Below are 17904 nucleotides of genomic sequence, written 5' to 3'. Positions count from 1 at the left end.
TGCGTCTGTGTGTGTGTGTGCGTGTGTGTGTGTGTGTGTGTGTGTGTGTGTGTGTGTATGTGTGTGTGTGCGTATGTGTGTGTGTGTGTGTGTGTGTGTGTCAGTTTTCTGCCCACGGATACAGTCGACTTAAACAGGCCTGGATGTTTCAGCTTATTTGTATAAGAGGCCATTTAGGGTGAAAACATTGAAAAACAGACGCACACACACTGAAAATGATCATATGTGCACCAACAACACACCAAGCACACGCACTGAAAATGTGCGCACACACATTAAAAAGGGCACACACCACCGACTGTGCATGCACACACACTGAAATGTGTGTACATGCACATTGACAAAGTACACAAACACACTGAAAATATTCACACCACACAAACGTCACACAGAGTAGGATACAGGCTACATGTCTGTGTGTCTGTGAAGTCATTTCAGTGCCTGTTTCATTGTAACAGGAAGTCACTGATGCAACAAGCTAAATATTCATGGTCAAAATACATGTAGAATGTGTTTAATAAGCTCAGCAAATCTTTGCATATTGTAGATCATAAAGTGAAGTGTTGTAGGTTTCATGTGAAGAAGAAGACAGAGATGAAGTTTCTGAAATATCTGAAGGTGAGGAGCAAAAATTAAATGTGACATACAATAAACATCCCTCCCTGTAGGTTTAGGGATGCTGAACTAAATATATAAATATAATAAATGATGAACTGTTCATATAATTGCTGAGATAAACAATCTCTCTGAACAAGGAATACCACTCGCACTGAAATCCATGTTTCATCATGTTAGCTATGCTTTTATTTTGAAAGTTAGGACAGGAATCTAAGGCTTCCCGTTACACTACAACACTCAGATACCCCTGTATGTCAGTGGATATGCGCACATTGTCAGTGTGCGTGTCTGTTTTTTAATGTTTTCACCCTAATCGGCCGCTCATATATTTGCTTCAGTTTTTACAGATTTTCATCAAAACATTTTAGTTTGAAGTCATGTACATTTTCTTTAAAGCAGCATAATGTAAGCATTTCAGCGCTGTGGGAAATAAGGACAGCTGTACACGTGTGTTTGTACATTAGTTCAGTCAGGACAACCATCAAAGACTGATATTGCAAAGTTATATTTGGCGGTACGGATCTGTTCTGGGATGCACGCGCGACCAGTGGCGAGCGCAGAGAGTGAAGGGAACTCTAGGGGGGCCTTTCACACCTGCCTCGTTTGGTCCGGACTTTTCAGTTCGGTCTGAACCAAAGTTGCAGGTGTGAAACCTCCCCTGGACCTTTTGGACTGTTTGATAAACCAATCAGTGTCAAGAACAGGGAGACGCAGCCCACGCAGACGATGACGACAGGACGCAGGTCTGTCACGTAAAGTCCTTTAGTGCGAAACCAAAACTGACCGCATGGATCAAAACGTGTACTTTGGTTCAGGTGTGAAAGCAGCTGCTGCAGCTAGTGCAACAAAACCTCAAGAGTAAAAGACAACTTTGTCGATGGATCCACTAACGAGCACAACCTGTAGAAGGGGTTAACCGATCGTCCTCCGTTATTAAAGCACACGGCGCCAACGCCAGCTCGGCAGAGCTAGATGTACAACGAGCTAAATGAAAGCTGTCTGAAGTCTAACTTTTAAGCTTAGATGCTGTTTATCTTCAGTCTGCACATTGTTACCTGCAGTGAAGCGTGCAGACACCGAGGGAAGGAGGACAGCAGCCTGAACTGCGTCTGTGTGGCTCGATAATTATCAGGCAGCCCCATCAGATATGAGCTTTGCATAGGAAGCGGCGAGGACAGGCGGGCAGGCTACGGCGGCTTAAATAGGAGCCTTGTCTGGAATTTGCCAATGAATGCTGAGAGAGGAATCAGCTGAGCTGTCAGCTGATGTGCTGGAATCAGCTGAGCTTGACTTGTTTCCCGCCTGAACCGACGCTGTGCCTGATTTATGATCAAAAACTGCCATCCAGAAAGTGAGGCACCAAAACACGTCCACGTTACTGACTAGTCCAACAGAAATGATAATAATCATCTTTATTTATACAGCACTCAAAAAAAAAACATAGGATAAAATTAAGAAAACAGTTAAAACAGGGCCGTCCTATAAAAGCCTCTCGTTTCTCTCTTTATCTCTTCTTAGCGTCCTCTTCTGTCTCTTCTGCCGTCAGCTGACGTTATATCCACAGAGACAGCTGAGCAGGGGAGGAGCCAGACGCTGCAAACATTCGGGGCGTAGCCCAAATCTAGGGGGGTCCGGGGGCGTGCACCCCTGGGAGATGTTTTTCACCTTAAGTCGGCTAAATGTTTTCATGCTGTTTATAGATTCTATCTGGAGAAAAAGATGAATGTTTCTTTGGAAAATAATCGTCCTGTAGAGCCACAGTCTATCTTTGATTTAACTGTAGTTTAACTAGTTTATCCAAAACGCAACAAATGAAACTCATTTTCACTCCTGCCAACTAACATAACGAAGACACAGTAGAAATACAGTCTAACGGTTTCTGCTCATCATTGGAGGGGGGGGGGCTCACGATCTGATTCGATTACGGTTCAGAGGGCTGTGATGCGATTATAAAACGATTATCGTTTCATCTCGATGCATCTGTTTTTATTAATTACGAAGCATTTCATTTGCACGTTAAAATCCAAAACAAAAGTCTCCTCGTCAGCTTAAAAGGACTCGTTTACATCCCTAATTTACTTTACAAATTTCAGCTCCTTTATGGTCACCGCCGTCCTTCTCTCACCCACTGATCAGAAACTTCAGATGCAAAAAAATTTTTAAAAACTGATTCCCTCACATTTACTTCTGGCATCTGTGCTCCCTTTACTCGTCTTCCATTCACTCCTTTCTTCTAAACGTTCCATTTGACCTGTTTCGCATTTAATTTCAGTTAATCCACCTGCTGTGACGCCCGTCCTTCCTGTTCCCCAGCCGACTCATCCGTCGGACAAAACTGTCCCTCAAACACAGTCTGATCAGCTGACATTCGCTAGCGAGTGGTGATGAGTGGATGAAGCGTTATGAAGCTTTGGGGCTTTAAGCTGCATCTGATGGCGTGTAAAACTTATAGCAGCACTTTCAGACTGGGACTGAAACGCCACCATAATCAGAAATACTGATCCCAGAGGGGAAATTCTGTGTCACAGTTACACACATTGCACAAAAGGCAAAAGAATATAAATAAAGATAGTGGGATATAATTTTAGTCTCGTGTGCAATAAAAGTCAGAAAGGGTTGGGGTTAACCTGACGGGTGATGTTTATGAGATTCAGACGTGTGATTGGACAGTGATTTTCATTAAACTAGCCTATTTTACATTTATTACATCAGAGCATCTCAAATCTAAGAGAAAATCTGAATATGGTGGAAAAGTTAATTGTGAGCAGCAGAACCAGACTGAGAGATTAAAGACTTTTAAAAGACTTTTACAAACTTTTGAGTTAATTAGTTGATAAGAGCTCTTCTCAGGGGGGCTGGAGCCAATCCCAGCTGACATCGGGCGCAAGACGGGGGACACCCTGGACAGGTCGCCAGTCCATCGCAGGGCCACACATAGACAGACAACCACTCACACCTGAGGACAATTTAGAGTCATCAATCAACCTAGGCTGCATGTGTTTGGATGGTGGGAGGAAGCTGGAGAGAACCCACGTGGACAACATGCAAACTCCACACAGAAAGGCCGGGGCAACCGGGGTTTGAACCCACGACCTTTTTGCTCTCGAGGCGACAGTGCTAACCACCGCACCACCGCGCATAATAAATAAGTTGTTCTGAAATTCTAATACATTTTATGATACTTTGATTCTACGAGCTGAAAGCCCTAATCATCAAGATTAAAATGAAAAAAGGCTTGAAATATTCACAAGATGATATTTTTGAATTAAATTATGAAAGAAACTAAATTATTTTCCAGCAGATGCACCTGTAGGCTACTTGGTATATTTGTCATCAGGAGGAAATGTCCTCTTTCTAATCTTTATCGCCATATTTCTCAATTATTCTGTCTTCTTATCCCACTAATGTGCCGAGATCAGCTGTAAAACGCCCTGAGATGATCATGTGATACAAGCTCAGGCACAATTTCTCTCTAATAGAGAGATAATGATAACATCTAACTAGTGAAGGTAAGTGTTACAGCTGCGACGCTGCTTCTCTCTGTGAACGGCCGGTCAGGTTTACCTCTCCGCGTAAAAAACTTTGTCCGTAACATCAGCTGGTTAGTCTGCTAGCACGCTTCGCGCCGGTGAAACAACACAGACAACAGCGTTGTCAACATGTTCTACATGCAAAGCAATTTAAATATAGAAGAAACAAATGTGCAAAAAAGTACCAGGCTGCTGGTTGCTGCATTACATTCTGTTGTATTTTTCTATTTACTGTATGAATTGTCAGCTGCCTGCTGAATTTTATAAATGAAGTCATTTCCACCCTAAAGTGAAGCAGAAAATGTCTCCAGAATGCAGGAAATTTGGTGTTTAATGCTCAAAATATATTTCAGCATTTCATATTTCTTTCTCGTCTTGATTTTGAGCATCATCAGGTCTCAGGTGTATCATCATGCCCGTCATCTGGGCCCCCAACACTTTTCAACGCAAAGTGACGCCCTTGTGACGGGAGTCTTGAGTCGTCGTGGCGTTCACGCTACGTGTCTGATCGGTGACGGGGGCTCGCGCACTACACGAGCTGACGGCGGCTGAGTCACCCGGCGCTGGTCTCCAAACCACGTTTAGTCAAGAAAACACGTGAAATGTGAAATGAGGCGAACCTACACAGGAAACAGCTGTTAGTTATTCTAAAGACAAAGAATTGCGGCACAAAAATGCGGCAGACGCAGGCAGCAGCAGTCTGAGCTCCAGAGAGCTGGAGGGGAGGAAAAAGGGTTTTACAGCCGCCTGCTCTCATTGGCTGGGTGTGGATGTCGGCCGACTCCTCCAGATATTTGGCGTGCTAGATATCTGGCAGACGTCGTCTGCGGCCACGTGTCAGAAATGTGTCGGGGAGCCGTTTTGATTTACAGACGGTCGCCGTGCAGCAAATCGTGCTAAAAATGTTAAATGTTATGTTAAAGCCAGCAGCTGACCCTCCGTCTGTGGAACCTCTGGCCGATTTACTTGGCTAACCGCTGGGCTCGACGATACGGCCAAAAATGTTATCACCATAAAAAGTTTCATATCTTTCGATATCGATAATTATCACGAGTTTAAAGTTTAAAGGCTGATTTCTGCTCCCGAGTGAAAGTTGAAGAAAGCTGATGGTCAAACAGTGGATCACTTCACAAACCTGAGGCAGAACAATCAAAATAATTCTGATAAAATCTTTGTCAACAAATATGCACGAGTAAAATTAAGTCAAAGCTTTTTTCCTCAACAAAACAAACATACGGATTTTTTCTTATATTTATTAATGTTGAATGGGGGTAAAATAATGATCGTGCGGCTCTTTCCAAGTGTTATGAGTGGATCTAATTCTGATCATGCTGCGGGGAATGTGATGCTTAAAAAAAGAACTGTATCCGCTGTTTTACAGGCGCTGGTTTGGCCGCTAGTGAAATGAGCTTCAAAGCACGGAGCACTTTCTGCAGGCTTGGAGAAAATGCGATGCTACCAAGCTGACCAATCACAGTTCTTGTGGTCTGTGTTTTGGGGAGTCTGCAGGTCTTTGGCTTCAGACTCCATTTAAACTTGTGATTTTGTCTGTTTAGTTCTGACTCTGACCCTAATGTGGCTCCGTTGCTGCCTCGTCCCTGGAGCCAGGCGGGAGGCTTGATGTGATTCCTCCCTCTGCAGCTGAGAGGTCAGAGGGCCGTCGCCTGCAGCTGCCGGGTTTCCGTCCGTTGATCCGTGTTTGACAGCGCGACGTTAATCTGTGAAGTGACACCTGTAATGTGGCTGAAGTCCTCTGAGGAAGTTCTGCTGGAGGGATTTAAAAAGAGAGATCAGACTCTGCCTTCGTGCCCTTTACCAGAGCGCCGCGGCGCCGAGGTTAACGCCCGTCTGACTTTAAATATGTCAGATACTTAAGAGGCTTAAGGTTATTTTAGAGGCATTTTGGTTTCATTAAAGAGGAAAGTTAGAGAGCAGGAAATGAAACGCAGCCGCCATGACGGTTAAATTTAGTCTCATTCAGTTTAACACAGTGAGTCCAACTTTAAGGTGCGTTCAGGTCAAAACGGACGTTAAAGTGATGAAAATTACAGATTTTATTCAGACATTTTTAACAGATGTTGAATTTTAAACTTTACAGAAAGAGATTGTTGAGTTATTTGATTATTTTTTATTGTCTGAAGCTGATGGTGACGACATCACAGAAGCTCAAAGAGTTGAGATAAAGAACATGTTTTGGGTTTTTTACACCCGCTGTGTTCGAGGTCCTCATAAGTACACCTATACCAATAAGTGTGTGTGCGTGTGTGTGAAAACCAGAAGATAATTTCCCAGATGGTCTGAAAATCTCCAAACCTAATTTTCAAGATCAACTGCGGATCAGATTATTAGATTAGATCAAATAAGATTAGTTTAAACTCTATTGATCCCTGTGGAGAAATCGTGTCTCTCGAGCATCCGACAATAACAGGATCCAGTCTGAAGAAAAAACACCGCAAATTTTTTAAATGAAAATATGTTTTTATTTGTGCTCTGAAAAGCTGCCAAAAGGGACGTGTTCGTTTGACTCTAAGATTTTTATCACTTGCTCTGTTTCCCTTTTACACAAGTAATTTAATAATATATATTATCATTTGAAAATAATTTAACTTTTTTATTTCTGAAAGTTTGCAGGGTAGTTCATAAAAAGGTTTGGTTTGGATTTTTCCCTCTTAGTTCTCACATTTATCCCCCAAACTGTTCATATTGCACATACTGTTTATCCACTTACCTCATGAACACATAGTATTGCATAATGACAAAAATATTTATTTATTCCAGCATCCGTTGCTCTATTTCACCACACTCTGTCTTCAAATGTTGTTGTTTTTGTTTATGTGTGTTTGAGTATTTACACTGACAGTAAAACACATACCTGGAGATTAAAGGTGATTCTGATTCTGAACTGTCCGACAGCGGACGCTGCAGCTTTTCATTAAAGCTCTGTGATGTTTTGTCTGCACGTCCCAGAAATAATCTAGATGTCTGGTGCTTATGGCTGAGTTTATAAAAAGCTCTGATGAGCTTCAAGGCTAACCAGTCTGCCACTGAAGTGTTTTCTCTCTCTTCACTCTTTGTTATTAGCAAAAGGCAGAAATCACAGGCGACAGATTATATCAGCTGTGTCTCAGTAAGCTAAATTGGCTTGAAAGAATGAAACCTGTCTGGTGTATGTGCTCTTTGTAGGCCGGCGGCTGAGACACAGACACAGGTGGAGTCTGGGTTTTCACAGCTGCTTCTGGAGTTTGCCAGTTCAGTTCTTATTCAGGTCAGATCAATAATTGAATCCGATCAACGTCATAGATGTGAAACAAGTACAAGTTAAAACTCAAGTCGGCCTAGACTCCAGTATTTGGATCAAGTAGCTGGTTAAAGGTGGCAGACTTGAAACCTGGTGTGAGACTTGCCCTTAAAGACTTGAGACGTGCCCTGATCAATAACTTAATCTGATTAGTTCCATAGGTGTGTGAATCAGGACCTCCAGTTTTTGGATGCCGTAGCTACGATTTCTGCCGTCTCAGCAAACAAAACTAAGAAACCAATCAATGTAATTTATTTAGGTACAAACGTTGAAAGCTGAACGTTTCAGATTTGATGACCAGAACTGATCGTGGATCCAGAACCTCAACTCTGCTCATCCTCTGAGACGCGTTTCCCCAAAACTCACTCAATAGATTTGAAATTTTACAATAAAGTTCTGTGGTTTATAACATTTGATCTTCTTCTTCTTCGCTGTCTCGTATTTCCAGTCCCTCCCAACGTGGAGCCGGTGTTCACGGAGATCCGTCAGGCTCTCGGTCGAGCGTTCAGCCTCACATGCCGCCTGCTGCGAGCTCACCCCGCCCGCCTCCTGCGATACGAGTGGAAGCTGGGCTCCCGCCTCCTCACCGTCGGACAGTTCAGTGACCAGCGCGACGACACCAACTACCTGGTGAAAGCTCTGAACCGAGAGGGCTACGGCGAGTACACCTGTGACATCACCAACGAGGCCGGGGCAGGGCGCTGCACCTTCCTGGTCACAGGTGAGTTGGCTTGACGGGGGCATGATGGGATATTGTTTTTGACTTGAAGGTGTGAGCACGGTGGGTTTCTGTGTGGAGTTACACGTGGTTATCTGCAATTACTTGAGAGAACAAGACTTTAATTACATAATACACTGGTCTGGAATGACTTGAGACTTGTCTCAGCCGACCTGAGACTTAACTTGTACTTGTCTCAGGCAAGACTTGACTGGGATTTATCTTGAATTACTGAAGGCTTGGACGTCTAGAAAGACTTGAGCCTTCATTTGGACTTGGTTGTGAATGAATTTGGATTTAAACTTGTCTTGAATGACTTGAACTTTACTTGGTACTTGTCTCGGGCTAGACATGACCTTGATTTGTCTTAAAGTACCTCTTGGCTTGGACTTGTCTTGAATGAGTTTGGACATGAACTTTTTTGGATAACTCCAGACTTAACTTGTACTTGTCTCTGAAGACTTGAAACTTGTATTTGTCTCGGACGACTTGAGACTTGTCTCTGAAGACTTGAGACTTAACTTGTATTTGTCTCGGACAACTTGAGACTTGTCTCTGAAGACTTGAGACTTAACTTGTACTTGTCTCGGACGACTTGAGACTTAACTTGTATTTGTCTCGGACGACTTGAGACTTGTCTCGGACGACTTGAGACTTAACTTGTACTTGTCTCTGAAGACTTGAGACTTAACTTGTACTTGTCTCGGACGACTTGAGACTTGTACTTGTCTCGGACGACTTGAGACTTAACTTGTACTTGTCTCTGAAGACTTGAGACTTAACTTGTACTTGTCTCGGACGACTTGAAACTTGTACTTGTCTCGGACGACTTGAGACTTGTACTTGAGACTTAACTTGTATTTGTCTCGGACGACTTGAGACGTGTCTCTGAAGACTTGAGACTTAACTTGTACATGACTCAGATTTGTCCTAAATTTCTGAAGGCTTTGGTTGGACCTGTCTGGAATGACTCAGGACTTAAGCTTGTCTCTAATTACTTGAGACTTGGCTTGCACGTGTCTCGACTCGAGGGCTTACAGTTCAACACATTTGATGCACAGAGCCCTGTACTGGAGACCTAACGTGGACCTGCTCTGACAGTCTTTGAACCGGCTCTGCCTTTATTCCTCAGCAGCTGGTTGAACAGCCTCACAGTACCGGTTCTCGAGTTACCCCCCAGTCTGCTGGCCTTTTGTCAACAGGCCTGAGGTCTGATGGGAGCCGAAGCTCTAAACATGGTGATTAATTAGAGTTTATCTCATCTTTAAATCCGGCGTGCTGGCAGACAGAAGCAGAGAATCACAGAGTTTCCTCGAGGGAGTTTGGAGCGTCACAGTAATGTTCAGAGCGTCAGGAAGCCTTCACATCGTCTCACACGTCTGAACTCAAGCTGACAACAAACACTTTACTCTCTGCTGGAAGGTTAGAGAACGCCCTGCCTTTAATACCTGGCCGCCTCCGCTCAATTAACAGGTCAGGTCTTTGTGTTCGACCTGTTCATGACTCTGTGACAGAAAGATTTATCTGTCGGGTTTGAACTTCTGCTGCATATTGTTGACTTCTGACACCCTCTCTGCATTATTTAAAGGACTGTATTTAGTTCACTTTACATCCTCAATGTTTTCAAATCTTCCATCACCGTCAGCATTAAGTTCTTGATTGCCAAAGTTGGTAATGCAGCAGTTAGCAAGGAGTGTTCTGACAATCCCTTGCTTTTTTAAGGGTATTTAAGTCTATAGACCTCACGATTCGATTTTATAAAACGATTATCAGTGAATCTTTTTTTCTAGACCGGATTTCTGGATAATTAGTGAGCATTTCATTTGCACATAACAATCCAAACCTCCGCTCCGTGGTCACCATCTTTTCTTCTTTCCTCGTCACTTTCTGCAGCTACACGCTCATTACGCCCTGTTCCTTAAAGGACTTCTAATAAAAGCACCTGTCAAGTTTGAAGAATGAGGAGAGGAAGCTAGTTTCCTTACTCTCACTGCCCGGCGCTGCACTTCTGCAATTCCGAGTTCTGCCTTTTGCGTTCCGTCAACTTTACGTTATCAATTAACATTTAGACATTTATGAATCGATTCAGAATCGTCCGCGTCCGACTGGTGATGAATCTAAGAATCGATTTCTTTACCCCACACCTTGTTTTTGCCTCCAAGAACAGAATAAGCTGTGTTTTTAACAACTTACATGTTTATCTTGTTGCACTGCTGCCTTTGATGGTGTGACGGTGCAGGAAGACTGGAAGCGCAAGACAGAGAGAAGGAAGGAAGACGTGCAGCAAAGGTTCCCAGATGAAATCTAGAGCCAAAAAGTATCAGCGGCTTCTCTAAAGATGTCAAACCTTCAAATAGAGCAACGATTAGTTGATTATTCTCAATTAGTCAGTGGAAAGAAAATTAATTGACAACTATATTGATAATTGATTAATCACTTCAGGCATTTTTTAAGCAAAAATGTGCAAAATTTGCTGGTTTCACCTTCTTAAATTGAGGAATTGCTGCTATTCTTTGTCACTTATGACCGTAAATGAAGAGTCTTTGGGTTTTGGACTGTTGGTTGGACCAAAGAAGCAATTTGAAGACGTCAATTTGGGTTCTGGGAAATTGTAATGAGCATTTTTCACAATTTCTTGAGGTTTTATAGACTTAACGATTAGTCGATAATTAAAATAATTGGTAGCTGCAGCCCTACTTTCAAATGTTGCGCAACTGTGAAGCCACCAGAGTGCAGGCTGCTGACAGGATATACTGGTGTCAGGTGGAAACAAAGCAATATCATTCATTACCCTCCAAAATATGGAGACGGGGGCTTCATGAAGCTGATAACTTATGAACTCAGGAACTCAAGAAGTGTTTAACTGATGATACACAGGGCAACTTTTTGAGCAATGGTGCTGGGCCATGGTAGTAAGTAAAGATTACTTCTGTAATCCGCATAGTTGGACTTGCCACCAGCAACATTGCTCAAAAAGTTGCCTCGTGTATCATCAGCTTTTAACTTTTCTTTTTGTGGTTACATTTGTTCATTTAGCTGAGGCTTTTATCCAAAGCGACGAGGGGTTAAGTGTCCTGCTCAGGGACGCATTGAACCCGGGTCTCTCACACTAAAGGCATGTGTCTTGTCCACTGCTCCATCACCACCCCGTGTTACTTTTACAGCAAACAAGAAACAACAAAATAAAAAGTATTTTAATCAAAATGCAAAACAATTATTAAAACGTTTTCCAACGATCAACCAGACGTCTGCAGATACTCTCGCCTCCACAGGCAGCACGAATATTATCAAGAGGCTAACGAGTCTGAGTCTACAGTCTGACAAATCTGGCGAGACCAGAATTCCCTCAAGTGGTCTGTTCGGTATTTTTCGGCGTGTTCAGGCTGAAGTTCAGCATTTATGGGAAGTATCAGCAGCAGGCAAGACGGGCGCAGTGTCCGGGTTTGTAGTCCTGATGGAGAGTGAGTGACGAAATACCTCACAGCAAACCTTTAGAAACTAGTTCAGGACCAGCAGATGGATTTATTAGTAGATCTGCTAAAATCATATATCCACTGCCAAAACAAGGAGCACCGGTGTTGGATTAGTGACTCGGTGTTGGCTGAGACTCTGAGTTTTGGTTACCAGCGTCAGTGCATCTGTACTCTGTGGATATAAAAGCCTGGTTTTACTCTCTAAAGTAAAGTCGTCCCTGAATCTCACACTGCTGTTTTAACTCTAAACACCAGACGTCACAGAGGAAGTGGCGGCTGAGTCGGCTCGTATCGCCGTCCTCTCCTGATGAAAGCTCCCCTGCAGAGACGCCCTGTCAGCGCTGCCAGGCTCTTCCTGTAGAAGCGCCGGCCGCGTTAAGCCTCTTATCACGTCCGGCCGCCGAGCAGCAGCGCGTTCTGCAGGCGGCAGCAGAAAGCGGTTAAAAGGGGGAGTTGTAAGCTCGGGATGGAGAGCTGATGGAAAATGACGGCGATTATGTCGGGCTTGTCGCTGCTGAGGTGAGGTTTGTGTTGTTAATCAGGTGTGAACACGCCGGTGGCATTTTAAACCTCGCTCATCCCGGGGCGGCCAATGAGACGCTTCAGAGTAAAACTGACAGAAGTGAAACTGCGAGACGAGTCGCCAGCTGTCAGACGGTTCCTCACACCTTCACCGGGCGACAACAAGAAAACTTCAAAAAGTTCAGAGTTTTTCTTCGTCTCTCAGAAAAGCTTCAGCTTCATGACTTCAGGTCACAGCTGAGACACTGAGATTCAGACTGAAGGACATTTCGGCGCCTCTCCGTTATTCACTCTGACGTTTCCTTCTCCTAATGCGCCTCCTCGTCGTCAACATCCAGATTTCTCTGTTTTCTTGGAGGAAATCTTCACAACTCAATTCAACACTCAGTCTGGTGTGAACGCTGTCCGTATGTTCGGTTTGCTCCGATATTTAGTCCAAAGTTGTTGGTTGTTTTATCCCTTTTGTCTCTTTTTTGGTCTTTATTTTGTGGCGTTTTAGATCTGGTATGGTCCAATATTGGGTCCTTTATTTTTTGGGGAGTTCTATTCAGCGTTTCGGCCTTTTCCACTTTTCTTTATTGTGCTTTTTTTTGTTTTTTTTGTGCATTTGCAAAGCCAAAAAGCCCAAAGTCCACAGAAAACACTGCTCTTGAACTCAAAACAGCTCGACTGTAGTCCAGCCTTTACTTCTGTAACCTATCTGTGTCAGTTTGTAACACCGGTTCATCAGGACCCGCCCTACTCTGCTTCTGATTGGCTAGCAGTCCTTAACTAGGTACTGCACATGTGCAACTCCCAACAAAGATCAAATAGAAGTGAGATGCTTCACTCGGTAGCTAAAACGAAGCGTTCAACACACAGCAGGGCTCAACGTTAAACTTTTTTGCAACTGGCCCCACCGGGCCAGTGGGTTCGAAAGTTTTACAATAAAACCAAAGACTTAGTTATTTTATACTGTTAACATGTTTAATCGTTTATTAAATACATCAGGATATATAAAAAAGTGAAACAGTTAAAATTATAAAAAAATAAAAATGTTAACAAACAATTTACTTTTAAAACAAAACAAACTAACAGACTCAAACATGTCGCCACCGTTGTTGTCGAGACCTGCGCAGGGTGAAAAGAGGAGCTGCAGCAATTTGCAGTCTGACAAAGATACAGTGTTTTTTTGAAAATTAAACCGTGTAAACGTGTTCTGGTACAACCTCTTAAATAGGTTATTATATATATATATATATTATAAATTATAAAATCATGAACCTGATAATGAGCAAATTATGACCTCTTAAGACAGCGGAGATGGTTGGTTGGTGATTTCAGGAAGAGGCCGCCCTCATCACCCTGTGCGACTCCACAGTCCCTTTTGTCTTCCTGGGCACCATCGTCTCCCAGGACCCCGAGTGGGAGCTGAACCTCACCAGAAGGCCCAGCAGAGGACGTACTTCCTGCTACAGCTGCAGAAGTTCAGCCTGCCAAAGACAGTGATGGAGCACTTCTACACCGCCATCATCGAGTCCATCCTCAGCTCCTCCGTCACCACCCGGGATCTCGTGTCATCCGCTCTGCAGAGAAGGACCTTTGATCCCTCCAGGACTCTGAGGCGAGCAGGAAAGATCGTGGCTGATCCCTCCCACTCCAGACCCAAAACCTTCTTCCCCCCTGATCCCTCCTCCTCACAGTGCATCCTGTAAATGTTTGCACAATACAAATTTGACGCACACGTGAATAATCAACTGCCAGTTTGGACATAGTCTCTATTATTCTTTTATATCTTATTTCATATTTTAAATTTTATATATTTTATATTTATTGCACCTGGTCACCAAAGCAGATTCTGTGTGTGTGTAGAAACTACTTGGTAATAAAGCCGATGCTGATTCTGGTGTTTTTTATGGAGCTTTCGACCACATGTCATGGTCTTCATCAGCAGTGTCTTCTCAATCAAAATGTGACCACATTGTTGAAGTTAAGGTCATTTTGTCAAACTACTGAAGTGAAGTTTTAGAAAAAGACTCGTCATCACTGAGCCGTAGAGCTGAGTCAGCCAATCAGGACTCAGCTGTGTGTTATCTGGTCGTCCATGTTGGAGGCTGCGTTCAGTCCGGGAAGTTCTTCTTCTTCTTCAGTGGTTTAATCCTGCGACCTGCACGTCAGCAGGAACACACACACATCCTGCCGCCTGTGAGATAAACACTCTCTCTCTCCTTCTTCTTGTCTCTCGTTGGACCAAACTGACGTTGACCTCTGAATCTGCTTTACGCAGCTGGATGTTTGACCAGCTTCTGATTTTATGTCCTCGGGCTTCTTGTCGCTCCGACCTTTAATTAAAAGAACCAGATATTTTTTCTAACACAGCTCTCTAAAGTAAAGTCGTCCCTGAATCTCACACTGCTGTTTTAACACCAGACGTCACAGAGTCGTTCAGTCTCCGACACTTCAAATGTCCGACCTCCGCCGACCGATTCACAGTCGGTGAGTCTGTGCGCTGACTTTCTGTGGCCCTCCAGAGACTTCGCTTTAGCTCAGTTTTATTTATTTAGTAACAGAAGTTATCTCACTGCACTTTTCATATAGACGCTTTCAACGGTAACAGCAAACAAACGGCCCAAACTGAACTTCCGGCAGACTTCTGCAAGCAATCCATAAACCATTCAATACGCAGACTGGTCCGCTGTCAGCGAGAGAGCGGGAGAGAGAGCGAGAGAGAGGAGGTGCTGAGCGAATCAAATACAAGTTTTCCATCTTAAATAGTAAAAAAAAACAGGAATCTATATGTGGCGGTCAGCGCTGATGATGTGGTGGGGCGCCACAAATAAATGAATGTATGGGAAACTCTGTGCTGGATGTTACTCACCGTGTTAGCCAGTAAACACAAACCCAGCGATAAACAAACAGAACGGAAGGCGACGCAGGCGGGGCGCGTCGCCTTGGCAACGCGTCCGATGAAAGCGTCTTTAGAGCAGAACCAGCTCTGAAATTACAGCCGTTCTCTTGTGGAGATTTAGGGGGCGACCACACCTGACAGTCGGCACCAAGGTCCGAACCAAAGTTCACGTTTTGATCCATTCGGTCAGTTTTGGTTTCGCACTAAAGGACTTTACGTGACAGACCTGCGTCCTGTCGTCATCGTCTGCGTGGGCTGCGTCTCCCTGTACTTAACACTGATTGGTTTATTAAACAGTTCAGCTGGGAGCTTTGACAAGAATGAATGAATAAAAAAAATGTACAGATGCATATTTGCCGCTATATTATTATTATTATGGCATTACTTCCTGCAGCAGCAACTATCCTGAAGGCTCGTCGTAATTAAACGTCCTCGCTGTGCGAAGATTATAACGCCGCCGACAGGACAGGAGGAGAAGACTGCAAGCGATCCGTCTCAGGAGAAACCAAAGACGTTTGTGGCAGAGAGCTTCTGTAGCGGCCGCCTGCTTGAAAAGTGCATTTATTTGTTTCTGGTTCACACGTCAACCGCCGAACTTCCTGTAAATAGTCTGAAAGTCTGAACCAACCAAAAAACGCTTTCACACCAGAAACGAACCGAACCTTGGTTCACTTTGATCCGGACCGAGACCGCCTCTTTTTGTTTTCGTCTGTCTGGTCCAGGGGAGGTTTCACACCTGCAACTTTGGTTCGGACCAAACTGGAAAGTCCGAAAGTCCAAAGGACCAAACGAGGCAGGTGTGAAAGGCCCCTGAGATAAGGACTCCTTCATGGTGGGTTTTGTTTTGAACACTGACTGTATAATATACCTGGTTGTTCAGTCAGGTGGGGGGGTCGTCTTGTCTTTTGTGCATGCACACGTGCAACTCATGGATTAATATATTAAACACTAAATGACATAACTAACAACAAGTGAGCTGAAAGTGGTAGGTAAAAAAACCCTGCCTGCCACAGAGGTTATTTTCAGACCCTGAGCAGAACTTTGTATTATAAAAATAGTTTGGGGTGCAGACTTCTCCAGACTTTGCTCAAAAGATTACCCATAGTTCATAGCAAGATGGACGTGACGACGTAAAGTAAATTATTAAATTAAACTGCTAATGTTAAAGCAGAGTCTACTCATGTAAACTACACACATTTTATTAACCATAATATTTCTTTAGGAAGACTTTCATTTTGCATTTTCGATGAAGTTCACCGTGGGAGCGAGTGAAGTCCGGCCTAACAGTGAAGCATCTGTTGTCTCTCATTCTTTTTATTTTCCATTTAACTCTTTTATTAGTATTTTACACTGCAACCTTCACCGTCCTGTTTTCATGGGTCAGACATTCTTTGCTTTTGAAACGGGGCCGAGCAGAATTAAGTTTTTCACGGCTGGTTTCACGGTGACGATCGTGACTGAGAGGGAATATTAAGGTTTGACTGGTGTGAGAGATGGAAAATCAAGAAAACAGGGTGAAAAGCCTGATTATTCGTAACCCAATTGAATTATGGGTAAACAAATAGATTTACCATGTAAATTAACCTGTTTTTATTTTCTTTTTAAAAACTTATAAAATGTCTGTTTTATATTTCCCCGTGTTGCCTTTATGGTTAATGTAAAGCCCTCTGGATTGCCGTGTCGCTGAAATGTGCTGCACAAATAAACTTGCCTTGCCCCGTGTGACCTCTGACCCCGTGTGACCTCTGACCCCGTGTGTCTCCTCAGGGAAGGCCTACGCCCCAGAGTTTTACTACGACACCTACAGCGCCCTGTGGCAGAACAGACCTCGAGTCTACGGCTTCAAGCTGCAGTGGACTCAGATGGAGCCCAACGCCGTGGACCGGATCCTGGCCTACAGACTCGGTATCAGACAGGTCAGTGCACAACAAGCGACTGTCAACAAATACCAGAGTCGATCGTCTCGTCTTCCTCTGAGCAACAGAAACCTTTGAAGCCATCAGAGCTGCTGCGCTGGGTCACAACAGTTTTTATTTTACAGTTATTATTGTTGTGAGGTCTTTTTAAAGATTTACGTCTGGAGCATAAACCTACAGGTTCGGAGCTGAGAGCCGCAGAGACAGGTTGTTGGTTTGACTAGAAGAAAAATGTATAGAACACCAGCAGCCTTATTCCTTAAGTCTTTATTCAGAGACTGAAATTAAATGATTTGAATCCAAAATAGCTGATAAATGTTCAGGTTTCCATCCAGATCAGATCATAAATGAAACACTGGAAGCTTGAATCCCTCCTTGCTCTGCAGAACAACTTATTTCATCATTATTATTATTATTATTATTATTATAATTCTGACTTTAAACAACACTGTGATCTCTGGTCAGTTCAGATTAGAGTCATGATCTGAGGATCTGAGCTTGATGCAGGTGTAAAGGCCCGTGTCCACCAAAAACACCAGCTGCACTTCTGAAAACGCCCAGCAGGGAGCGCTAAGCCCTGTCCAAGAGCTGAGCCTGGGCGAAGCCCCGTTCCAGGATAGTAACCGTTGCTATGGTGTGGTATTTGTCCCGCCCCTCCTCTGCTGTGATTGGACAGCAGAATAAAAAGTTACAGTGACGAGCGCAGCGTTTTTCTCAAAGTTTAAAATTTTTTAACTCTTGGCGACCGAAAAAAAACCCGCTCGTCACGCTGCTGCCGTTTTTACCATGTTGTAAAAACGCGACGCTCCCATTGCAATGAATTGTAAAAAAGACGCTGACGTCAGACAAAAACGCTTTGGTGACAAAGAGCGGCGAGGTGTTTTCATGTCTGATGTGACGACACAAATCTGAATCATATTTTAATGTCAACACTGAAAGGCA

General features: G+C 43.7%; 1 protein-coding gene across 1 annotated transcript in view; it reads left to right on the top strand.

Moving 5' to 3' along the window:
• The window catches only part of LOC123979353 (MAM domain-containing glycosylphosphatidylinositol anchor protein 2-like), a 57012-nt gene that overhangs the window by 24227 nt on the left and 14881 nt on the right, over positions 1 to 17904 (top strand). Inside the window, exons 6-7 of the mRNA XM_046063257.1 lie at positions 7895 to 8167; positions 16814 to 16962. Coding sequence (XP_045919213.1) covers positions 7895 to 8167; positions 16814 to 16962 — 422 coding nt within the window. The remainder of the gene's footprint in view (positions 1 to 7894; positions 8168 to 16813; positions 16963 to 17904) is intronic.

This window comes from Micropterus dolomieu, linkage group LG11 (assembly GCF_021292245.1).
Source record: "Micropterus dolomieu isolate WLL.071019.BEF.003 ecotype Adirondacks linkage group LG11, ASM2129224v1, whole genome shotgun sequence".
Lineage (NCBI taxonomy): Eukaryota > Metazoa > Chordata > Actinopteri > Centrarchiformes > Centrarchidae > Micropterus > Micropterus dolomieu.
Note: the sequence above shows the minus strand (reverse complement) of the source record. Positions and strands in the feature narration are given on the sequence as shown.